The sequence below is a fragment of the Echiichthys vipera genome (genome assembly GCF_963691815.1).
Source record: "Echiichthys vipera genome assembly, chromosome: X".
NCBI classification, from domain to species: Eukaryota; Metazoa; Chordata; class Actinopteri; order Perciformes; family Trachinidae; genus Echiichthys; species Echiichthys vipera.
Window position 1 is genome coordinate 4,718,856 of NC_139825.1, and position 25,845 is coordinate 4,744,700.

At 41.7% G+C, this 25,845-nt stretch overlaps 1 protein-coding gene across 1 annotated transcript in view; it reads right to left on the reverse strand.

The window, feature by feature from the left end:
- The window catches only part of nfasca (neurofascin homolog (chicken) a), a 115,136-nt gene extending 90,168 nt beyond the window's left edge, over nucleotides 1-24,968 (reverse strand). The window contains exons 1-3 of the mRNA XM_083939120.1: nucleotides 24,902-24,968; nucleotides 15,484-15,658; nucleotides 3,109-3,214 (exon numbers count right to left, since the gene is read on the reverse strand). Of these exons, the coding sequence (XP_083795246.1) occupies nucleotides 3,109-3,214; nucleotides 15,484-15,577 (200 nt within the window). The 5' untranslated portion in view covers nucleotides 15,578-15,658; nucleotides 24,902-24,968. The remainder of the gene's footprint in view (nucleotides 1-3,108; nucleotides 3,215-15,483; nucleotides 15,659-24,901) is intronic.
- Between the last annotated feature and the right edge of the window lie 877 nt (nucleotides 24,969-25,845).

Here is a 25,845-nt window from a genome sequence, read left to right on the forward strand (position 1 = left end):
TGCCGCCGTCCCCTGGCGGGGGCAATGGCAATGGTTGCATTATGTCTCAGAAACAGACAGTGTGCTTTATCTCCAATCAAGCAGTGGCGAAGGGATTAGTGCACCCTCATAGTGACAGCTCATTTGCTAGGGGTGGCTTTTGCAACTGGAAAAAAGTGAAAGAAAAGTTTGCCCAGCAAGAGCTGTTAGACCTGCATTCTGATTCACTGAGGGCACTAGCTACACTGAAAGCAACTCCTATCAGTGCTCTGCTTTCTGATTAAGCAGTTCAGGATCAAAAGACTGCCAGGACTGTGTTGGAAACTTTATTCAGATCCATTAAATTCCTGGGCAGAGAGGGGATGCCACTCAGAGGGCATAGTCATCGCGATGGCGTCCTATGGCAGCTTATGGTGGAGAGGACGCACTACCAAGAGCCAGAGAATGTTTTTTACGCAGAGACAACTGGATGTCGGATACCATCCAAAACTAAATCATTGAGATGTTTGCTCACGCCATACAGCGAGAAATCATCTCTTAGACTCGCCACTGTTCCTTCTTTGGACTCACAGCAGATGGAACTACAGACATTAGTGCATGTGAACAATTCTCCTGCTGTTTGCAGTTTGTGGATACAGATTTAAAAGCACAGAACGTGTTTCTCGGATTCTACAGTGCACCCGACTCTTCAGCAGAAACACTGTTTTCATGCATCAAGGACACTTTTCTCCATTTGAACGTCCCCCTGGAACGCCTGCACCGGTACTGTTTTGACGGTGTGTCCAATATGCCCGGGTGTGTAGATGGTTTTCAGGCGAAACTTTAAGCAGAATGTCCAGACTTCCTTTACGTCCACTGCAGTAACCATGCACTGGACCTTGTTCTGCAGGAGGAAGGAAGGACGTGAGACTCATTGCAAACACGCTGAACTTTGTTCAGGGAGTTTCCGTTGTCCTCAGAGAGTCCTCCAAACGCAGTTCTCTACTTTTGCAAAGTTATTCCAGTCTCTTTTCAGCTCTGAAGATGTGGTCTGCAACGCCCTGGGGCTATGTCTGACTCAATGGTGTATCCGCACCACAGCCATCTCCCGAGTTTTGGCTGTATACACAACACTCCTGGAGACACTTAAAACATTTGAGCAAGACAAGACATGAGGGTTGAGACGCGGGCCAAGATCTCCGGCTTGTACAAGCAAGCAACACAAGCAAAGACATGTTTTGGCTTGGTGTACAGCGAGGCACTTTTCAGGCTTTCTAAGGCAGTGGCTCGAAGTCTGCAGAGCAAAACTCTCACTGCTCAAGCAGCGCTGGAGTGCTCTTCAGCAACACATGAGTGGGACACTTCGGAAGGACTATTTTTTTAAGCAGGTCGTTGACAGAGTAAAGACTTGTGCAGCCCACACTAATCTTGAGATGCCCCCTCCCTCCAGGACAAGCAAAACCCCAGCTTGGATCCGCAGCACCACACAGCCTGAAGCCGTGGTGTCTGACTCTGGAGAAGCGCAGTCGAGGCGTCAGTTCATTGAAGCCGTGGACATAGTTGAAGCAGAGCTAAGTCGAAGATTTGACCAAGCTGGAATGAAGGTGGCTACCCAAAGAGAAACCACTCTCATTTATGCTCTGAACCAAAATCTGGCTGGACTAGAAGAAGTTCACCTGCCCAAAACATTCAACAGATCAAGCTTACAAATGCAGCTGACCTTACTACGTGACATGACCAAGGACCAAATCTGTCCCAGATGTTGCTGCATTTACTTCAGAGCTGCATCCACAGACCAGGGGCCTGTTTAAGGAGGTCGAGGCCTTTATTGAACTTTGCTTGTGTCTGCCTGTGTCAGCTGCTCCATCGGAGAGATCATTCTCCTCCCTCAGACGACTGAAGACCTGGATGCGAAGTACCATGAGCCAGAAGAGGTTGACACATCTGGCTGTGATGCACATACACAGACACATCCTGGACAGAGTGGATGTGCCATGTCTTGTTAGGAGCTTCATCGGGAACACAACTAAACGCAAGGTTTGGTGCCATGTAAATCAAGGTAAGACCTGATTTTATTCATAACACTCTGACAGTGCATTTACGGCTTGTTTATTAATTCCAGTCTCATTTTCTATGTGTGAAAGCCTGCTTGTTTGTGCGCAAACCTTGAAAATCATGTGAGGTTACTAAAGTTTCATAACTAAAATGATCGTGAAAATATTGAACTTAAATAGATGGCATTTCTCTGAACCATGCGTAATCATAGGTTAAACAATCTTTGCTTCCTTATTTTAGTTTGGATTACAGTAGTAGCCTAACAGCTGTCTTGTTTTTATTTCTTAATTTTAGATATGCCAAGTTGCTTGGCCATGGTCGGAACTTCTGTTTTTCTGGTGACCACTTGCCGTTGGCTGCTTTTTTAAAATGTTTTTCTGCTGGCCGCTTCCTGTTTGTGGGACTGTTTTTCTGCTGATGTTTTCTTTAGGTCAGTGCGTAAAAACTATTTATTTTTCAGCAGCAGAAAAAAATACAATGACGTCACTCATTCATTCATTCGGTTGGCAGCCCCCCTTACTCAAAACATCCTTCAGCATGCCTGGGGCCCTAGATTTGATGGTGCACTATAAACCGGCCATGTTGTTCTTCCTCACAAGCAACAACCACAGTGTATTAAAAGGCAACAATGCTATTCTAATGTTATACTCCAGAGTCTCATCAGTCTAGTGTTGACCTTTTACAAGAGAGAAGTGGAACGGAGAGGAGACGCTGTGCAGAAGCAGTCAACTGGTTCATAACTTCATCATGGGGCCATTGACTGGACCACAAGTCAGTGAATTAATGTTGTTGCATCTTTAACATTAAAGTTAGTTTCCAATTTGCATCAGTCAATCTTTATACCACTACTAAATATGAAGTAAAATGTATTTTTTATGCTCAGATTTTGCAACCTTGGTAGTCAATGATTATTCTAGAATATGAATTTAAAAGTAAATATATTCCAAAGTAATAAGCAGAATGTGTGTGTGTTTGTGTGTGTGTGTGTGTGTGTGTGTGTGTGTGTGTGTGTGTGTGTGTGTGTGTGTGTGTGTGTGTGTGTGTGTGTGTGTGTGTGTGTGTGTGTGTGTGTGTGTGTGTGTGCATGCTGCTTACGTTGGCACTGGGTTGCCCTTGGCTTCACACTCGATGATGATGTTATCTCTGGGGTCAACAATGTAGTCCTTCACTGACTGTTTGACTATAGTGGGGGGCTGCTTCACTGTGGGAGGAGGGAAGACAAAGAGAAGGTTAGGGGAATAAGGTCGTGCAGAGATAATGCACACTCACACACAAACGCACACAGCGCTGCTTTGCTTCCGTGTCAGTGCATTTTAGACAACATAGGTTTGCAGGAGAAGCTTTACCGCAGATCAATATAGTGATTGCTTGTGTTACAGTAATGAAACTCAACAGGGAGACAGCAGAAAGAAGGAAATGGAAACCTCTGTACTGTATACATTGCATTCACCTAATTCAATTGGAACCTCTTCGAACTCACCTCATTGTGAGCTGAGTTTGTCCAAATCCACAACATTGCATTTGTAGTTTCCAATACATACAGAAGCAGTAAGCTTCAATTATAACTTGAAGAAATTAATATATGTTTTTATAAAGCTATCTAACTGTGTAGAAACAATGTTTTTACCAACTTGAAAGTGAAAATAAAAAGTCCTTTATTACTTTCATGTTAGGGTAATTATTCATAAACTTTTACCTCCAATAAAATTAAAACTAGCCTGGTACAAAAACAAAAAACAAAAACAAAAAAAACCTCAGTGTTTTCATGGAGATACATTCTAATACAGAGAATGTTTTTTGTAACAGGCCTTAAATAGGTTTAATTAAGCTGTGAAAACGGTCTGTTTAACATGGGGGTCAATGAGAAACAGCTCTATTCTGCAAACTACTCGTAGTGGCCATTCGGAGAACTGCAGTTTTTGGCACTTCCAACCAGGAAGTCGCTGTGGTGGGGACTTCGTCTAGACATGCTTTTCATTCTGATATAATAAATAATTAGATCATAATTTCCAACTCCAGCTATTATACATCTTTAATGGCTCATGAACTTAGCCAACATTTCCCTGCTCCTTTGCATTTCCTGCTTACTGAGCCCTACAGGGCTGTGGATTTAACACTGTACACAGTTACGCACACACTCAACCACATTTTGTGTACACACGACAAAAGATAACAAGCACTTCAGAGCAGTGGCGACTGCTGGTCTTTCAAGGAGGGGAAGCTCATTTTTCAGGCCTACATCATAAATGTGTTTGTATATTTATACCCCCAAAGGAATTTCAGTCAAAAGCAACTGGACTTGGTTATTTGTCTAGGAAGACGTTTCCCCTCTCATCCAAGAGGCTTCATCAGTTCATGTACGCATCTGACCAGGCTGGGACTGGTCCAACTAACTGGTGTGGAGATCCAGGTATTTAACCTCTCACAAGGCCGATGATGTCACTAGAACCCTTTGTGCTCCAAGTGCCAACGACCGTCGTTAGAGTGTCGTTGGTGGGAAGTTGGTTTCGCCTTCGATAGTGCTCTATTGAGTCTTAATGACAGTCGTTGGAGTCACAGGAGGCCATTTGTGAAAAGTGTTATTTGAGGTTAGATTGCTGAATCTCCTGAAGGGATGAAAGGCATTATTGTAAATTGGAGAGAAGTGGTGTCTCAGATCTCCTCCTCCGTTCAGCGATGGTCTCTCTACTTTTACATAGAGGGCTTCTTTTACTTCTCTTTCAAACCATAAGTCCTCTCTGTCCAGGGTGTGGACATTGTTGTCATCATAGTTATATGAACGAACAGTGAATGAGGACAGCCTTCGTGTGAAAAACACTGAGGAATACCAGCATTATATATAGCAATACAGCATTCTTAACTCCATTTGAGTTAAGAGTCAATAGAGCACTAACATAGTCAAAATCAACTTCCCACCAACGACTGTCACTCTAACGACGGTCGCTGGCACTTGGAGCACAAAGGGTTTCAGTGACATCATCGGCCTTGTGAGAGGTTAAATACCTGGATCTCCACACCAGTTAGTTGGACCAGTCCCAGCCTGGTCAGATGCGTACATGAACTAATGAAGCCTCTTGGATGAGAGGTGAAACGTCTTCCTAGACAAATAACCAAATTCAGTCGCTTTTGACTGAAATTGCTTTGGGGATAATGATGACCTGGACAAATGAGAATATTCACAGGTTTAGTTATATGTAAATTCTACCCTTCGTTCCTTTTCAAGAAAATGATCTGTGACCTTGTTGTACCAACTAGGCGTCCTTTCCAGTGACTTGACCAGTTTCCTCTCAATGGCAGCAGAGCTAGGCTGCGTAAAAGTCCTTGGCCCAGCTGGAGCTGCTGCGCTGGGCTACTGTGAAGTGTGACCGCCTGTGAGTGTGAGTGTGAGTGATCGTGACGGGGGGGAGAAGCTCAGCAGCTGCCGCTGCTCGTTGGGGACAGAAACCCCAGACTGACAGAACAGAGTCACCAAACACAACGTAGTCGTTTTTAACAAAGACGAAGTCTCTGGGGATCGATAAAGTCTCCGGATCAGTTCAGAACAACAGAATGAAAAACTTGGAAAATGCTCCAGTGGATGTTTATTGTTCAAGATCACCTATTCACACATTTAGCTGTCAATCAAAAAAGGATTCCGCCTCAGACAGCTCATCCAATCATCCTGCAGTAGCTGAACGTCCGGGCCAGCCTGCTGTCCCATAGACCCCCAGAGACGCTGAGCGTGCGATGGGCGGGACAAAGCCCAGCATTTATCCAATGAGTGTCTAGTTTGGCTGCAGTAGAACAGCCCGCTCTACGCTTCCCCATTGAAGTCAGTAGAAGCTGAGCGTCCGACTATGTCAAGCGCTGTGGCGCTGTGGGGATGAATGAGAAGGAAGTTTCTCCGGTTACCTGTGATAAGGAGCTGATTCTGAACAAAAGATGAAGGCTTTCTAATGCATATTTAGTCAATGAAATGTACACACAGCAGTACATATTTCATCACTTTTTTTTTTTTGGTGACATTTTAGGGGAAGCTGAGCTTCCCTTTTAGGGCTGTCTGCCTGCTGGATTAAAGAAGCAGCTTGGTGCTTTGAAGAAAAAGCTCTGGGGCCGGACTATGAGAATGACTTCCTGTCTAACAGAGAGGAAAGCTTCCATCTGTAATTAAGGCGATTCCAGCTAATCCACAGCTGAAAAGGGACTGTATTTTACACATCCCTCACATTGCTATGGTAACCGTAAGAGTATTGTCATAATATGCTTGGTTGTGATAAAAGCCATGCTATGAGAGATAATTGGTATGGAAATTACTCTTCAACATATTAGCTTATAGCACATCCTCCAAGACTCACATTCTGAGTTATGAATGCTGTATTGCTATATATAATGCTGGTATTCCTCAGTGTTTTTCACACACAGGCTGTCCTCATTCACTGTTCTTTCATATAACTATGAAGAGTAGTGCACTGTAATTTATATGTAAACTAGTAATAATTATTGTAGAAATTACATCTGGAGCAAAGAAAGAAATCAGGCGATGGAGTATAAGAGTACAAATTCACATATGGAGGGTTGTCGGGCTGAGGATGTTTCCCAAACACAGGACTTGTACCCAGGGGACTGGTGTTCTTGTTTGTTGTATTAAAAAGTGGTGGGGACACTTTTTGTCACATAAAAAAAACACCTTTTCACCATGTCGCTGTCATATCTCCCCAGAACATAATCCATACTTAGGTCCATTTTTTTCCAAAGTACCACGTCCTTCTATCCTTTTGTTTTTTCTCTAGCATCTTTTAGCTAACTTTAACGTCTCTCATGTTCTGTCACACTGCAGCTATACAAATTTGAGTAGCCTAATGCGACTCATCACCTCTCATCAATAAATTGTCAATCAGCATCATTGTTACATTGCTAACCCTATTTTTAAGAACATTTGTAACAAATTATACTAATAAAAAGTGGTCCCCAGCATCCCCAGTGTAAATGGCGCATATGCATACAGAACATACGAATTGTCTTGCATATTTTTTTGTGAGATATTGTACAAACCGGTTGATGAAAATGTTGCATTACTGTTTCTTACAAACACCCATCTGTTATATTATTCCATTCCATCTTTCACTCTCATTCATTAACACATGTTGGGGTTTCAGTGCATCTTTTTTTTTTTTAAATCGCGATTTCAAAGTGTGCCTTCCCTAAATCAAACTGATCAGCAAATGTATGTTCCACAGAGAAGGTATGAGTTTTGTCTCTATGGTGCAAGAGGAGGCTGCCACCGCAGCACTGCAAGCTATGAAATTAGTTGGTGGGACAGACACATTAGCAGTGACATGTTAAAAAGAAACACTTACGGTCTTGCAGGATCTTTGCTGTTAGTCCAATGTAAAGCCAAAGAGAGACAGAAAGAAGTATGGACAAATTGTAATGAGATTGTTAATCATATTAGAGACATATAAACATTTATAGTACTATGTTATAACATCATGTTTTGTAAAGCTCAGTGGTTCCCACTGGTGGGATGCATTCTGAGTGGGTCCAGCAAGTGGTTTAACTCTGTCAAAGACTAACTTCATTTGAAATGTTGTGAAAGCACTTTTCGTCCCATACCATTTTTTACTGTAACTTCAGAGTAGGTGAACGCTTAATGAAACAGAATATACAGTGAAGTCCTGGCCTGGGCTCTAACCCAGCCTGAATCCACTTTTCTTTTTATCATTTCCAGCACTGCATGTGTAATTATAATTCCTTTTATCAGGCTTATTCATGTTATATTGTAAAAAATAGCTTTAGTAGTCTTTCACTTCTCATTTTGTGAAATCCTTGCACAACAGTTAGCATTGGATGGATGGAAATAAACTGAATGGGTATTGTATTGGCATTCTATACAGTATGTGTGGACACCTGATGATGTTCAAAAGATCATTTAAACCCTAAGACTGGCCCAGTTGAGAACCACTGTTATAGCTTACAGTTTAGAGTTCATGTCATAAAATATCTAAATTAGTTGTTATAATTGTGACAAAGACGATTGTCATCTATAGAATGAAACACAGGAACCACGTCTGTGGACTCACCTATAAGGAGTTCCCGTATCAGGAAAGGGTGAGCAGTAGAAGGAGAAAGAAAACACACAAGTTATGCTTCCTATTGTACATCAAAGACTGTAATACAGTGTCTTTCTATTGCAAATCATTGATTAATTACAGAATGGAAACATAACCATAATTGCCTTGAAAGCTGCTGACTGCATTTGGGAGTCCAACACATGAAGCTCTAAAAGGTGTGCATGTAGTTATTTTAGCAAAGATTTGCAGGCTCTGTGATAAAGTGTATCTTTAAAGTGAAATTCCAGCGTAAAATCATCCCGGGTCTTTTTCGGCAAATACAATCATCAAATAAGCCATCAAGACAATTTTTTTCATGTAACAACTATTAATGTAGATATCCAGGATAGTCGCTAACAGCTGAATGAGGCTAAAAGTGATTAGCTCGGGGCAGTAGGGTGAAGGCATTAAAACGTCTTTTTTAGCCCCTAATACTGCTCAAAATAACAGCAAACCTCTGCAGTAGCATGAGAAGAGTCCCCACACAGAAAACAAAGCACCAATGGGCTCCTTCCTTTTGATTGACTTTGGTATTTAACTTGAATGGACTTTACTATGAGAGGAGCTGGTACCAGGGCAAGTAGGTAAGTCTTAAAAACACTCTTTTATTCAACTCTGGGTTCACTAACTACATTGTTGGTGCTTTGTTGTATGTGTAGGGATCATGCTACTGCAGAGGTTTGCTGTTATTTTGAGCAGTATTAGTGGTTAAAGCAAGTTTAATGCCTTCACTGTGCTGCCCCGAGCTATCAGTGTTAGCTGCATTCAGCTGTTAGCAACTGTTAGCAACTCTCCGAGATATCTTCGTTAATAGTTGTTACACGGAAAAAATTGTCCCTATGGTTTATTTGATGAGTGTATTTGCCGAAAAAGACCCTGGGATGATTTTACGCCGGAAATTCTAAGATAGCACGCTCAAGTTTTCTAACTGGGCCAAGCAGACTGAAGATCTATTTTTAAGGATTTCAGCTTTTTCTTGATAGAGTGATGCTTACTTTCCTTCATGTAACTGGTGGAAAGGCTGTCTCAACGCTTTCTATTTATTTCCTATGGAGAGCAGGAGTGGCAGTGGCGCGGTGCATGGTGACTTTGGAGGGGGGCTGTGGCGCATACACCAGTCTGTATTTGCATAAAGTTGACCAACTTGCAGCTTAATGCTTTTCTTTGGCTGCAGACAGATTCAGTGTGTTGATCAAAGGTGTTGTGGTTTCTGCAGCACCAAAAGAAAGTGAGGAGCATATAGTGAGGTGGTAACTGGGATATAGTGAGTTGATTAAATTGTGTCTGAAAAGACATTTAGTCTTGTGGAATAATTTTGTCCCATTTGGCATAATTACAGTATAAATCTTGTTTATGTTTCCAGTCGTTTTGTAAAGCATGCTGGATATGATACGCTGGCTTTTTAAATTGTATTCCGGCTGTTACTGCTGGTAATGTAAGGCAACACTAATGAAAAATGACTCAACTAAAGCACAGTGTAAAAAAAAAGTTTTTAAAAGAACATTTGACTAAATTCCATGTATATTAGCAATATGACACACAAACACACACACATGCATGCCCAGTGATGAAGTGACCCTGAGTCAGGGACTTGACCTGATGTTTGCGTGACAGATGTTGAAGTTGTGTGCTCTGTGTGCACATGTATGCATGCTTACAGCTATGCTGTTATTCAATATTTCCCTTCATGTATATTTGATCCATTTATTAATGATTACTGTGTTTTCTCAACCACAGTACAACTCCACAGGCCTTTTAACTTTAGTATTCATCAGATGCCCTTTAGATATTATCATATAAAAATGTGGTGTGTGTGTGTGTGTGTGTGTGTGTGTGTGTGTGTGTGTGTGTGTGTGTGTGTGTGTGTGTGTGTGTGTGTGTGTGTGTTTGTACTTTATTCTGATATGCTGATACTTTGACATGCAGTGAGTGATATATCCATAACCTCACTTTCCAGACCTCATCTCTCAGAATTCAAAAATTTTGTCTGTGTGTTATATATTCTCTGCTTTAACCCTTCTGTTGTGTTAGGGTCAAAATTGACCCGTTTTCAAGTTTAACTGTGTAAAAAGTACACTTTCCTTTTTTGTCCTGGAATGAGGCATCATCTAATCCTCAGAAACACCTATTTAAATGCAGCAAAATCAATTTTCACAATTTTAGTAAATTCTAAAGGTCTCAAAAAAAAAAAGTGGTGTTACGGGTCCAAAATGACCCGGCAGAGAATACTGGCTGTTGTATGCATCACTTAAAAGCTATGGGTTGCTCTGAGGATCAATTATGGCCAATTTGCACAGTTATGGCCCACATCACCAACACACACACACACACACACACGCACACGCAAACGCACACGCAAACGCACCCGCACACGCACACACGCGCACACACACACACACACACACACACACACACACACATAAACACACATTCACACACACACACAGGCCTCTTTCACATGTACAGGCACAGAAAGAGACCCACAGAAACACACGCATACAGGCTCACACACACACTTTCCCCCACGTGAACTCAATCTTTCTCGCAGCATATTGATACATTGTTTATAAACATTGGCATATATAAAGAGGGTTTGGGTGGGATATTATCAGTTGAATTCTGTAGGAGCATCAGTCAACATGAGCAAAAGGTATACTGTTAATGAGGCGCTGGATCATATCTTTGGTAATGATGGTGATCCTGAGGATAGGGGGCAAAGTGAAGCTGAGGAGGATGTGTCTGAGGATGAGGATGTCGTTCAGTATGACCCTGTACAAGACCAAACATCTGATGAGGAGGACCCAGATGTCACAGATGATAAAAGAGAGGTTTTCATGTCAAGAAAAGGTGACATTTCATGGTTATTAAGCCCTCTTCAAACCAATCCAGGGCACCGACAGAGAACATCCTCAGAATGACTCCAGGGCCTACTAGATACGCTGTGTCACACGCCCAAGACATCAAGTCAGCGTTTGAACTGTTCTATCCACGACCTATTCAGAATATCCTACTTGAGATGATCAACATGGAAGGGACAAGAGTGTTTGGTGATAACTGGACAGAGATGGACAAAACACAGCTTGATGCCTACATGGGACTGTTGCTTCTTGCAGGGGTATACAGATCCTGTAATGAAGCTACGGCCAGCTTATGGGATATTGAGTCAGGACGCCCTATTTTTCGTGCCACAATGTCGCTTCAAGCCTTTCATGTATTATCAAGAGTGCTACGTTTTGACAACGGAGATAAGAGTTGCTCGTCGTGAGAATGACAAGCTTGCTCTCATCAGGGAGGTTTGGGAAAATGGGTGGAACATTTAGCCTTTGTGTACAATCCTGGGCCAGAGGTGACAGTGGATGAACGGCTAGTCCCTTTCAGAGGCCGCTGTCCTTTCAGGCAGTACATGCCAAACAAGCCTGGAAAATATGGTATCAAAATATGGGCAGCATGTGATGCAAAAACGTAAGCGTCTGTTCGTTTGGTGAGAGAGCTGTAGCCAACACCCACACCATCATTGCCACACATGCAAGAAATGAATTTGCAAGGAGCACACACTAACCATCAAATACTGTGATTCATGCATTTGAACACACACACACACACACACACACACACACACACACACACACACACACACACACACACACACACACACACACACACACACACACACACACACACACAGAGACACGCACAGACACGGACACACACACAGACACGGACACACACACACACACACACACACACACACACACACACACACACACACACACACACACACACACACACAGTTCAAATTATGGTTAACCGACAACACACTGTTTCCAGTGTTTAGATTATGGTTAATTCAGAATGACATACCTGTGCTAACACCATATTATTTTCAATGTTTAGTTTATGGTTAAATTGTTTGGTTAATTGGTATGGTTAAATAAAAGTTGGTTTTATGGGAAAAAAATTGACTTGTTGTCTTAATCCTACCATTTATCTATGCGGGTCCTTTTTGACCCGAAACACCAAAGATGTCACTATTTTAAATAATAAAGAATAAAAAAATAAAACATTTTTGGTAGGTGTACTCTAATATTAGTTTGTAACACATTTACAATTTACTATTACTCATTCTATAAGAAATATATTTAGTGAATTTAAACAGTTTTTGCAATCAAAAACGAGTGGTATATTTTAAAATACTGTGTCTGTGGAGCCAACTAAAAACAATTCACACACTGGTTCCATTCATATGAATACATACTAAGCCAGCAAATAGCTGAAAAACAACATTTGAAGAAAACTGGTGATTTTAAGCATTTTCAAGCATTTTAAAATTCATGGGTCCAAATGGACCCGCTAACACCACAGGTGTAAACGCTTTCTAACACAATACAAGGGTTTAAGAGATTCTGTGTTTTGTACCAGATCTCATGATAGAAACAACTAGAAACTAAGAAAGTGTTCAACTTTCACACAGTTTTTACATTTGACTTGCATTTGGTGTTGCCACTGTGCTCTGACCAGCTGGTGCATTATCCTAAATGTAGTTAACCATGTAAAGAAGAGAGGGCTGCACTCATTCTATTTTTGTCGGAAAAAAATCAAATCCCTGACTGTCAGTTTATCACAGTGTGGGAATACATATAAGTGAGGCCACAGGGGTATTAGGGTGTGGTCTTTGTTGGGCAGGGTGTGTGTGTGTGTGTGTGTGTGTGTGTGTGTGTGTGTGTGTGTGTGTGTGTGTGTGTGTGTGTGTGTGTGTGTGTGTGTGTGTGTGTGTGTGTGTGTGTGTGTGTGTGTGTGTGTGTGTGTGTGTGTGTGTGTGTCTGAGAGATCAATAGCATCATAAGTCTAGATTTGAAAGGTCAGGCTTGTAAAAAAGAGCAGAGAGAGAGATGGAGCCATAAGGGGGGGGAAAGGAAGTAGACAGAGCAGCTGACTGCTGTGGCTGTATGTAAGCATACAGTTGAGTAGAAAATATATAGGCCAGGTGTCCTTGGGGCTCTCAATATGAAATCCTTTTTCATTGCACAATGGTGAAACATTAATCTCTGCTGTGGAAAAGTAGCGTGTGTTTGTGTGTGTAATGAGAGGAAGAAAAGGCATGACTCCTCCCTCTCTCCTTTGTGCTTTTGTTCCCAATTCCCACAGGAATCAATTTAACAGCAGAATCCAGTAAGGCTTTAATACCTGTCATAATGGACAGGTATGAGATTTGATGTGTGTGTTGAGAGTATATCTATATAATAAATGAATATATGCATGTTGGATCTGGGTCTGTCTGACGTTCCTGCCTGTAATAGGGAAGGTTTTCGTTGCCACCGTATTCTACGGGGGAATTGTTGGGTCTATGTAAATCATAAATAAGTCCCAGAGTGTGGTCTTTACCTAGTTTGTAAGTGTAAACTTTTGTTATGATTTGGCACTATAAATAAAATTGAATTGAATTGAATACGAAGCAGCCTATTCTCATGATAATCACATGTTAATGTAATAACTAACTCCAGCAACACACGTATGGGTTCATATTTTACAAATAAAGGCTAAAATATTTTGAAACCTGTGCATCAACTTCACTGTTGGAGGAGTTGGACTCAAAAAATCTTAAATCATCTTAAAGTTGTACTCCATAAGATTTAAGATACCTTGTTTCTAGCGGCCTCTGTAGCCTATATGTTCCCCTCTTAAATCCATACACACACACACACACAAACACACACACACACACACACCCGCACTTGCACACGCACACGCACACGCACACACACACACACACACACACACACACACACACACACACACATACACACACACACAAACACACACACACACACACACACATATATGTTCCTATTACACTTCTACCCTTACTACAAGCCTGACTCAGAAGTTGGAATTTCTGATTACAAGTGAATGCAGCATAACGGTAAGTGAGGATCTGGGCCGACAGACCAACCGCTGTCAGCAGAGTCACTAACATTGTGCTGACCGTATTTACATTTAGGCTGCAAATATCTCCACAGACACACAGATATTGTAATACTCAGCAAAAAGGCAAGTTGAAGTGCTTTCATCAGTGGGTCATATCAGTCACCATTGGTTTAACCCACTCTCTGATAGATATGAACTTAAGGGGCAATTAAATAGATGGAAATATTACAGAGTACAACTTTAACATCATGTTTTGGCTTTTTTAATTGTGTGATATGTAGTTTATTTTAAATTGAGGGCAAAATGTGTTTGCTCCTTGCCTTGCACGGAGCAAATAGTTAATAACCAGCCCTTTTTTAAAGAGCCCATATATAACTAGCAGGGCTTAACAGCCAATAGGTTGATGATCATTAGAATATGACCCGGAAGCTGTTTTCACATATGAACCCTGGACATTGTCATCTCTCCATTTATAGTCATAAATGTGTCTTTTTTTCCATGATCAGAGGTTTGTTTTGCTCCGAGACATGATAGAAATGTCTTTAAGACACCGCATTCAACTCCATGGTTACAGCAGAGAACTGAATTTGATATTTGCATTCTCACTTACAGCCCTGCTAGTTAATGCCTACATAATTTCAGGTTGTCAGTTCATGTGTGAAAGCAGTTTAAGGTTAAAGAAACATCCAACAACCAAGAAAACCAATCCAGGGCTAACCGTGGGCCTGATCCCTCCAGTGTCTGCATGCTTCAAGGGTAACTTACATGTTTGGATGACAGACGCTGATGCTTAAACCATTGTAGTTCAAATTTTAAAGGAATAAAGTCTGTTAACTGTACACTGACAGAAAAAGCTTTCACAGAAGGACGATGCATTCCTAACTTGGCCTAGTCAAAATAAAGGTCTGGTTAAAAAACATTTGCTGAAATTGTCATAAGCAGTGTACATCTGGGCAAGACAGATACCTTACACCCACAACATGCCCTGTTTGAGGCAGAATCATGAACCTCTCTCTCTACCATGTTTCCTGTCTGTATCTTTACTACAAGCTCACAATGCCAACAAAACTGACTTGCAAAACATCAGTCTCATTGTGATAAGACCTAAAATGATCTGCCCTTTACCAAAAGGCCAGAAGCAACACATTTGAGTTTGACGAAGCAAAGTGGCAAACAGTTTGTAAAAATATGAGCTATAAATGGTTGGCATAATCTGACACCAAGTGGAACACAAGAGCTACCTCAGTACGACCATTCTTGTGCTTTTTTCCAGACAGCAAGTGGGGCTGCAGCAAAACCAGCAGCACCCAAAGTGCAAAGCCGGTCACGACCCTGATCCATCTATCTCAGCCAACTTCGCTTTAACCAAATTGATTGTCATAGTTTTTTCTATGGCCCTATATGGGTATCACCATTTGCTGTAACATATTGCGTGACAGTGGATATGATTACTTACGGTCTTGTGGGACTTCAATGGGTGCTGCTTCGTGCCACAGTAGCGACAGTAATGACATGAGAGCCAGGGCCACATGGCCGCCCTGCCCCAACATCTCTCCCCTTCTGATTGGCCGGTCTCACCCCTCACCTCTCCCAATTTGCAAGATGGTTCTCCTGACAGCCGTATCGAGGACCTGAGAGTAGAGAGACAAAAACAGATGTTAAGGATGAAGACAGCATAGCAGAATGTATATCTGTCTGTGTGTATTCTGGCATGGGAGTGTGTGTCGACTCTGGCCTACATTCACAGCTGAGTCCCTGAGTGGCTCCCTGGAGAGAGCAGCCTAGAAACAAAGCCATGGAGAAGCTCTGTGGCACTGACTCTTAAAGGGGGATCAGGCTCCAATCACAAGCTGATTCACAGCAAAATGTACAATGGTTTTAATCATTTGCCCAGATCATTTGGTCCAAATAAAATTATTTGCCGAGCGTCCTGCCTGGCATCAATCGCTCCATTTCACTTGTGCTGCTCATGCTGCGTTCAAGTTCCATGGGAAGTCCAAAGTTTCCGGACCTCCAACTAGGCAAAGTGCACTGGAGGTTAATCTCCCCCCAATAGTGCTGAACTTGACTCATTTACTGCTGTCACACTAGAGGCCACAGATTGTATTAGAAATTAGAGGACAGATTATACCTGGTAGAATTATTCAGGGGTTCAAAAGCTTTTTCTAGTGTGTGACCTTGATGATTTTTTCATTTAGGGTATAAGAGATTCTTGGAGTCTTGGATTGTGTTCGCTTGATTGACATGTGTCTCAGCTAGTCACATTCAGATGTTGTGGTAGCTTCTTGTTTACTCTATCTCAACTACATCCATAACATTCCTTTTTTGCCTAATTAGGACTTTCTGGGACCTGAGGGGCCCAACGCCGTGAGCCGCCACCGGTGACACCGGGACCCGAAGGGCCAAACGCCTTGAGCCGATACCGGGACCTGAGGGGAGCCGCCGCCGACACCCGAACACCGTGAGCTGCTGCCACCGACACCGGATCGCTGTAAGCCGCCGCCACCCCAGTGCCGTGAGCCGCTGCCTCCCCCGAGAGGCCGAACGTCGTGAGCCGCTGCCGCCGACACCAGGATCCGAGTGGCTGATCAACGGGAGCCGCCGCAGCCGCTGGCCTATTCCCGGTCCACATCGGCTGAGCTAACGTCGGGAGCAATTACCGCTCCGCATTTTTTGTCATCTGACCTGCCACTTAACTGCTGTCATGGTGATTTTGCCCCTTGTTCTTTACCTCGCCATGGCCTGGCATCTTGGCGGTCCTGCACAAGTGGTGCATCTTCCTCACTTGGACCTGAGCCAGCTGATTGGCTATTGCAGTTAAATATAGCTCGGCGCGATTATTTCGCTTGCTTGGGCGGTTAGGATATTTGTTGTTTCCCCAATGCGTTCTCCTTATGGAACCACACAGGGGCCATACGAGGTAGGGCCTATACTATTAATTCCTGTAATGGCTCAATTGGTCTGAGCATTAAGCGGCAATGTTTAGTTTTTATGCTTCTTCTGCTATCTGGAATTCTTGTAATACTTGTAGCACGCCATACAATCTTAAGAATGTGTCTGGTCTGCATATCATACATGTAAATGCTCACAGTCTGCTTTCTAACCTGAAAATGGATTTGCTGAAAATTTGGGGTGAGTCGACTGGTGCAGATGTAATTGTCATTTCTGAGACCTGGCTCTCTAAATCTGTTTTGGACGAGGATGTAGCAATTCAGGGTTTTAATGTTTTCCATTCTGATCGTCCTAATAAGGCCGGTGGAGTGGCAATATATGTCAGATCCAGTCTTGCTGCACAAGTCTTGCTTGCCAAATCTATTTGTAAACAGTTACACAGTTGAAATCTTAGCTTTAAGTATTGATTTGTCTGGTGGTCAACACCTAACTATTGTTGGTTGCTATAGCCCCCCCCCCCCCCCCCGCCACTGCAGAGACATTATCCCCTTTAATGCAACTGTTATCTGAATTGAAATTCAAAGAAATTGTTCTGGTGGGTGATTTTAATTGGGACTGGTCTTCTCCAGTGTCTGATCCTTTTAAGACCCAGTGTTTGGCTTTTAACCTTACTCAAATCATTAAAAGCCCCACGCGTCCTAAACCCAAATGCCCGACCAAATCTTCTCTTATTGATCTTTTAGTTACCAATATGCCACATAAATATTCTGCTACAGCAGTTTTTGCCAATGATATGAGTGACCATGTGTGATCGGTGCTGTTAGGGACATTAAAATCCATCGCACTGAGCCTTGGTATTGTTCTTAAAAGAAGTCTGAAGAACTTTGTTGAACAAGCTTTTCTTCATGATTTTTATCATTTTAACTAGGATCATATTTTACTAATTGATGATTTAAATCTTGCATGGGAATATTTTATGGCAGTTTCTAGTTATTTTATGGACAAACACGCTCCTCTTCGTCGGTTCAGGGTGAAGGGACAAGAGAGCCCCTGGTTCACTGCTGAACTTACGGGTCTCTTACACAAAAGAAATCAGCTCTTGGCCAATGCAAGGAAGTCGGGGCTTGAGGCGGACTGGCTACTTTTTTGGCAACATGTAACAGCTGCACCAGCGCTATTAGGGTAGCTAAATGACAGTACTATTTATCACAGACCAAAGACAACTTAAACGACCCCAGGAAATTTTGGCATACCATAAAATGTCTTTCAGCAAATACCTGCTTTTCAGAGCTGCCTCACACTATTGTTGTTGACTCCATCCCTATAGACCCTCAAAAATCAGCAGGTCCAGATAACCTTCCCCCTTACTTCTTATGTTTGTCTGCGCAAATTATAGCTCAACCGGAATCTCACATTTTTAATCTTTCTATCCAGAACAATATTTCATCTCCTTTTCAATCTGGCTTTAGGAAGCAGCATAGTACTGCTGCCATTAAGGTGATAAATGATATGTTGGTAGCCATGGCTGCCAAGAAACATTGTGCTGCTCTTTTTCTCGATCTTTCAAAGGCATTTGCCACAGTAGATCACAGGATTTTGAGTCAGCGACTGTCCACCATCGCATTGTCAGACCATGCAGTTGGCTGGTTTTCTAACTACCTTTCCAACCCAACAACACTCCAAACACTGTAGACGGTGTGCCGCAAGGTTTTGTCTTAGGACCAACTCTCTTTATCATCTATATAAATGAGGTGGGCCAAAATATGAATGCATCTGTACATCTTTATGCTGACGACGCCGTTGTCTATTGTTGTGCATCTTCTGTTGGCCAGGGTCCACTGACTTGCAGTCTGCTTTTGACACCATTCAGGCGCAACTATTTCAACTAAGGTTAGTTCTAAATGCAGGTAAAACCAAGATGATGTTCTTTTCTAATAAAAGGACGGTACCTGCTGTTCTGCCCTGCATTATGTCTGCTCAGGGTATCCCCATTGAGTCTGTGGCCACTAACAAATATCTAGGCATCACAGTGGATGATAGCCTTTCTTTTAAATGTTGACCAGTTACTGAAGAAATTGAGGTTAAAGCTGGGTTTTTTCTTCAGAAATAGAGCCTTTTTCTCTTTTAAAGCCAGAAAACGTATTGTTGCGGCCACTTTCTTGCCACTCCTGGATTGTGGGGATGTTGTATATATAAATGCCTCTGCTCACTCCCTGCAAGTGCTGGATGCCGCATATCACGGGGCCTTGAGATTCATAACTGGCTGTAAACCCCTCACACATCACTGTACATTGTACTCTCTCACAAACTGGTCTTTACTTTGCATGCGCAGAATCACTCACTGGTAGCTATTTATCTATAAATCCATTATCGGACTGCTCCCCTCTTATTTGTCAATGTATCTGGCACGGAAACAGTCTGATCGCAGCCTGGACTTCAGTCCCTGGACTTCATCTCGTTTGCCATCCCGTCAGTCCGTACTGAACTTGGCAAGAAGGCATTTTCCTACGCTATGCCTGTAACCTGGAACAAGCTCCAGCAGAGGCTGAAGCTGTCCAGCTTTATTTCTTTAGAGGACTTCAAACTGCTTGTAGGGAGGCTGTTGAGACAGTCTGTGGGGGTCTGCACTTGTACATAACTTAACTTGTACTTAACTTGTTCTTTGCCCTTTGCAGTTTGTACTGCATTATTTTACTGTTTGTGTTCTGTGTTGTGTCTCCTGTATGTTCAGTTAGTCTGTAACTTTGTGTTTTGCTGCTGCCTACCTGAACAGGTCTCTCTTGCAAACGAGACCCCGGGTCTCAATGAGATTTTACCTGTATAGATAAAGGTTAATAAAATAAAAAATATATATATGCAGCCAGCACACAAGCCAAACATTTCTAATTTACTCCCCATCACCTCCACATGACAGCCAGGTCTGTGTACTGGCAACCATAGCAGGTCCACCTGCTCATGGTTAATCCCTGTCCCCCATGCTGCCATCTCCCACCAGGATCAATCCTTCCCTCAGCTTCAGATCACACCAGAGCTCAAAGCTATGACAACAGGATAAATTAAAAAAAGGAGTGTGTGAGAGTGGGAAGGGAGGTGTTTACCATGAGGCTGCCATTTTAAATCTCCAGGAAGTATTGGAAAATTAGGGCAGAAAATGTGACACAATAAAAAAGACCGTTGAAGTGATGAAGGGGACTGTGATTGCACTGAAATATGCTTCCATTAAATAGAATAACAGACATCACGTGATGTTACTAATATTTTTGTATTTTTGTAACACTAAAAGTGTGTCTTTGCTTTCATTGTTATTAGACTCTCCAAAGATATGGTACTGACTGAACAGTTTGATGATTGGTTAGTTGATAAAAAAGATGCTTTAGTACAATCAAATACACCAGCTTGACACATTGGTATTGGAATGTATGCGGGGGACTAAAGGCCACTAGACATGATACACAGTAAAAACATTACAGTCGTATCACTATCTGGGAAGAAAACGCAATGCTTGGAGGTAACAACAAAGTTACAGTTGTTATAATACAAACGTTGATTTAGCCGGTTACTGGGTCTCTGTGCCCAACCTCGCGGTGAGCCCAGCTCAATAAGCTGATCTTGTGAAGGCCCCTTATTTCTGACCTCAGCTGACAGGAAGTGAACAAGGACCCAGCTGTTGCCTAGCAATCGAATTCCCCTTTTATGGCCCCCGGTGTAATAAAAAAATATCTCCATCCACCGTCCTCCGTCCACTACGAAAAATTCATACTAGAAAAACAACAATGGTGAACCGAGGCCAGGCAGATTCCTCTGTGTGGACTGACAGTGAAATTGAGTTACTTCTAACTCACTCATGAATTTAAAATCAGCAAAATTCAGGAAAATGTGGTAGTATTTGTATGAGACACACACACAAAGTGCTGATTAGTTGCTTAATAGCAACAGTATTTTGGCTCGGTCTTCCATAACAGAAACTTCATCAGCTGGTCACGTCTAAAGTGCTCCACACATCTCCATACAACCTACTGTTTACCGTTGCACAGTGTCACGTCAAACAATCTTGACAAGAAATTGCGGTTTTCCTCAGTTTTCCTGTCCACATGACTGCTGAAACAGGACTTTCCAAAAAATTTCACCCTGGACTCCAGTTACAAAAAACTCCAGTTTCAGGAGCAACAACTGCTACTACTCCTGTGTGGATGAAAGGCCAAATTGTGCAGTGAAAGACACTGTTTCAAAAATACCTGTGTTCGATAGGACGGTCCTTAGCTAAGTGGTTTTTGGTTATATTTTATATTTATATATATTATATATATTGTATTTTTTCAGCCTAGTCAGCCTGATCAGTGCAAAACATTTTTGTTAGGAAAAAAGACGATATAAAGAGGTACAATACAGTGCTGCGCCATCAGTGTGTGATTTACTAAAAAACAAGCTTAAATGCTACATGTCAAATGTTTAGAATCCATCCCTGAATTCATGGCAGACCAATATTTTTGGTTTTATTATTACCCAACTATATTTACAGTCGATTACAAATGTTGGCACAATCGTGTTTGTTTATGACATGAATATTGCTAATTATTTTTCAAACCTGAAAGTTAAATGCTTACATGCTTATTTTTTCCTAAAGAAATAGTTCAACATATTGGGGAATACAATATTCACTTTGGGAGACTTATGTTGGGTTCAGATCTAAGGAGTTTTGTTGTCCGATTTATGGTGGCCAGGAAAGAGATCTCATCACACCTATAGTATGCACCACCACAGCTTTCTGCTAAAATAAACTATGTCAGAAAATACATAAAGTTAAAAATAGTTGGTCTCGTTTCTAAACCCAATATCTTGTATTGCCTCGTCTCTTGAGCTGAATGTTTCGTCACACCCCTATCGCAAACAATTCTCTTTGTATTCTACTTTGACAAACTGCACATGGTAAAATGATGATATCTTGTGCTCAACGCCTATATTCATTCCTGATGTCCCATAAAATCACCCAGGTATTTGACCTCACAAGGAGGTGGATGGTGGCAATGTGTTCTCATGAACAGGTCCATACCAAATTCTACTAAAAGTTATGCACAGATATTCGTACAAAAAAACACGTTCACAGACCACTGGACCAGACGGGAAGTCAGAAGACACAAACCGGTAGTGCTGCAAGACACAGCAGGCAACGTTTCATGACTGATTTATAACCGACAAAAGGCGACATTTAGGCATTAAAAACACTTGGTTAGGATTAGAACACAAGCCGTAAAGGAACGGAAAACAACCGTGAAAAATCAACAACCCAGAAGTGCAACAACACACAAAAAACAACGATTTTAGCCAACAAAAGGTGACCTCCCCTGACTTAAAGTCCTGTGTTTTAGGAGCAAGCCACCACCCAACCTGCCTTCTTTCACGGCAGCTCGCTGTCTTAAGCCCAGTTCAGACCAAAGATTTGCAATTAGACGGAACCATTTCAGAATATTTCAGGTGAAAGTTGCAGTGGTGTGAACTGACCAGTCTTATCTGGACTCAGACAGGCTGATGATGTCACCTGCTGGTTTTAGAATATGACATAGGTCACCTGTTTCACCAGCCAATCAGTCTTAGCAAAGTCCACTGGTCAAGTCACTGACAAACTGTCAGCATGTTGAAATGGCTCTTATGGACGGAGGCTCAACATGTTTGCAAGAGAGAGAGAGAGAGAGAGACAGAGACAGAGATTGACAGAGACAGAGAGAGAGAGGGTCGAGCAAGCAATACAATGAATAAGGAGAGGGAGCGCAGTAATCCAGAACAAAGCAGTGAATCCAGGAAATAAAACTGTATTTTCTCTGTTTCATCTCTATAGAAATGCAGCTGTAGCGAGTATCTCACCGTCTCTGTCCTCATTTATCCAGCTACAAAAAAAAGCCTGAAAAGTCGGAGGTTAGAACAGAAGTACAGAGAGGCGTTGCTATAGAGATGATGCACCATTGTCTCACTGGTCTGAACGGGCAGGTTTCAGAATGTTGCAGACCTACACGTTGCAAATAGCTGCAAGTTTCAACTCATCTTATCGCGAATCTTTGGTCTGTAGTGGGCTTTATACTTTATATAAACATATGGTTGTCTACACTTTCCTCAGGCAGTGTGTAGGTCAAAGGTTTCACAGGGTGGTCTGCAGGGCACAAACATTCATGCACAAGTGCTGCATCGAGCTGGCAGGTGTGGTTTGGTTTGGCTGGCTGCTCTGACAGTGTGCTAGTGTACTTGACTGTAGGTTGTTTCACATTTCACATTTTAACTAGGCACTAGTTTGCGTCATACATGCTGGGACACACACACACACACAAACACACAGGGTGACCTAATAGACTAGCCTTACCTAAGTTTAACCTGAGGTCCACAACCTCAAGCAAACATTATCGTCACACACACTGAGTACTTCTCTTCACATTACATCAAAGAGTGCACTATACGTAAAAGCCATTAGACAAATGAATACGATTACGTCTGGTCTCCCTTATTATGCTACAGGCTCTAACAGAAACAGATTGGCCTGTTGCAGGCTATTTCTAAAATTAGCATGTTAATTTGTACTATGTGTATTCAGTATATTGTGAATCAGCGAGCACTGCTTAGTGACCTTCCATAAGTTTTGCCAGAAGCACGCTCAAAGTTAGAATCATGTCACAGACTGATACAAATGTTAATCTACTTCTAGAAACTACATTCATTTGCTAAATGAGACATGTTAAGAAAAATGTTTGTTTTTAAAAAAAATCCTAAACACAGTCAATTATTTTTCCCAGTCTTGTCAGGTCATGTGTAGAATTAAACAATTAATCTTAAGACTCTTTTTTTCTTATCATAGCCCTCGTGTTTGAGATTGCTGAAGAGAGGGAACTTGACACAGACTCCACAAATGACACCTGCTTCTGTCATTTAATGCAGAGGAAAAAAGGTACAGTTAAATGTAAATTCCCTATTTGTAACCTTACCAACAAAATGTGGGTTTTGCAAAATCATTTATTTATTTTATAAGAGCACTATACCCATAACATATTATACATTATACATTCAGCCCATGTATTATGCATTGAATGTAGGTCGTAGTGATCTATGCTACTTTAAATTAGCATGATTAAAAAGTAGGCAGATAAAAAAGTAAGTCTGGATGGACCTTCTTTCCCTCCTACTGAAAAAGCTTGTTCTAAATACAAACATTTATTTTTATCTCTGTGAGACCGTGGCAAAGCTGAAGGCACTAACACAACATCAGTCCCGTCAACCATTTCTGACCCCCAACACCGCATCACCAATTATATTCTGCAAACACCCCCAAAATAGCCCTCTTTCCATCACACAATTACCCTCAGAAACACAGTACTCTCATGGCTAGTGCACGCACATAAATAAATACTGTATGTACACGCAAGCCAGCAGTCAAAGTAAATCACATACTAGTACAAAAGCAGGACGGAAATGTGCACATAAAATGATATCAGTGTTCCTGTTCCTGTTATGTGTTGTTGTATTGTAGTTGAAAGTCAGTCTGAAATAAACTTCAAACTGTTACTTGGAGGCCCTTCCCTACTTAAATCACAGCCACTTAACAGAAACACATGGACACACTTTTATGAAAAAAAGCACAGAGACAATCTTGACTTTCTATTCACAAGAGATGAGTCAGGGATCAATCAAAGCAACATGGTGCCGAGTCTGAGCAAAACAACAGAAAAGCTTTGTGCGGTTAGGAAATGTTGAAGGCAAAAATACATCAACAACTTGAAGTAATAGTGTGCATATGAGTGAAAAAGTTTAACATTTAATGTAACATGATGAAAGGCATTTCTATTCCTAATGAATTTAGCCTTTCTTTACTGATATACATATAAATATTCACACACACTTACAAATTTACAGTAGCAGTGTACAGTGCTAAGTCTAGTGCTAAGTCTAATTATGAATCCTCAGATCTAACATGCAGCACTGATTTAAAACAAACACTGACTTACTTTCACTGATGTGGACACTTAGCTTCTGTCTGTCCACCCACTCTGTCGTGACCACTTAATGGACCTGATGAGAAATAAACAACAAAGAATCAACCTCTTGAATCCTTGTGAGCAAAACATAACAACATACAGTTCTTTTATCAGTATACACACAAAGAATCACACAAATATGGAAGTAATGTCCGCTTATGTCCAACAAGCTGTGGTCACTCTGAAGAGAAAAACAATGCATAGTAGTCATGCACAGCCTAATGCTGTTGAAGTTAGGTGCTAGACCAATAGAAAAACAGCGATGAAAACAGAAAGACTTATCCACACACTCCCTTGCATGCAATCTATTGGTACATCTACAAATAAGTTAAGTTTGGGGCTAATGCTCTTCTTCAGACTTAGCTACATTTCTGTATTATATACTTGTGTTTTTACCTTTTAGCTACCTTAGCTCTTAACCTCAAGTCTTTGAGGGAAGCAGCAAGTCCTAATCAATTCTCTTATGGGTTTAATGAATAATAATGTAGAATTGGAGTGCAACCGTATTGTATAATTACACAAGGTCCCAACTAATGACAGCTTATAATCTGCTGTAAATAAACAACATTTGCTGCTCACATTACCTGAACTAATGACAGACACACCTGAAACTTCAGCTCCTGTTCTCATTGGAGGATTTTAATGAAGTTTTAAATAACCTGGAGGCAGACACATCTGGCTGTATCCCCAAAGCAATTTCAGTCAAAAGCAACTGGACTTGGTTATTTGTCTAGGAAGACATTTCACCTCTGATCCAAGAGGCTTCATCAGTTCATGTACGCAACTGAACAGGCTGGGACTGGTCCAACTAACTGGTGTGGAGATCCAGGTATTTAACCTCTCACAAGGCCGATGATGTCACTAGAACCCTTTGTGCTCCAAGTACCAACGACCGTCTTTAGAGTGACAGTTGT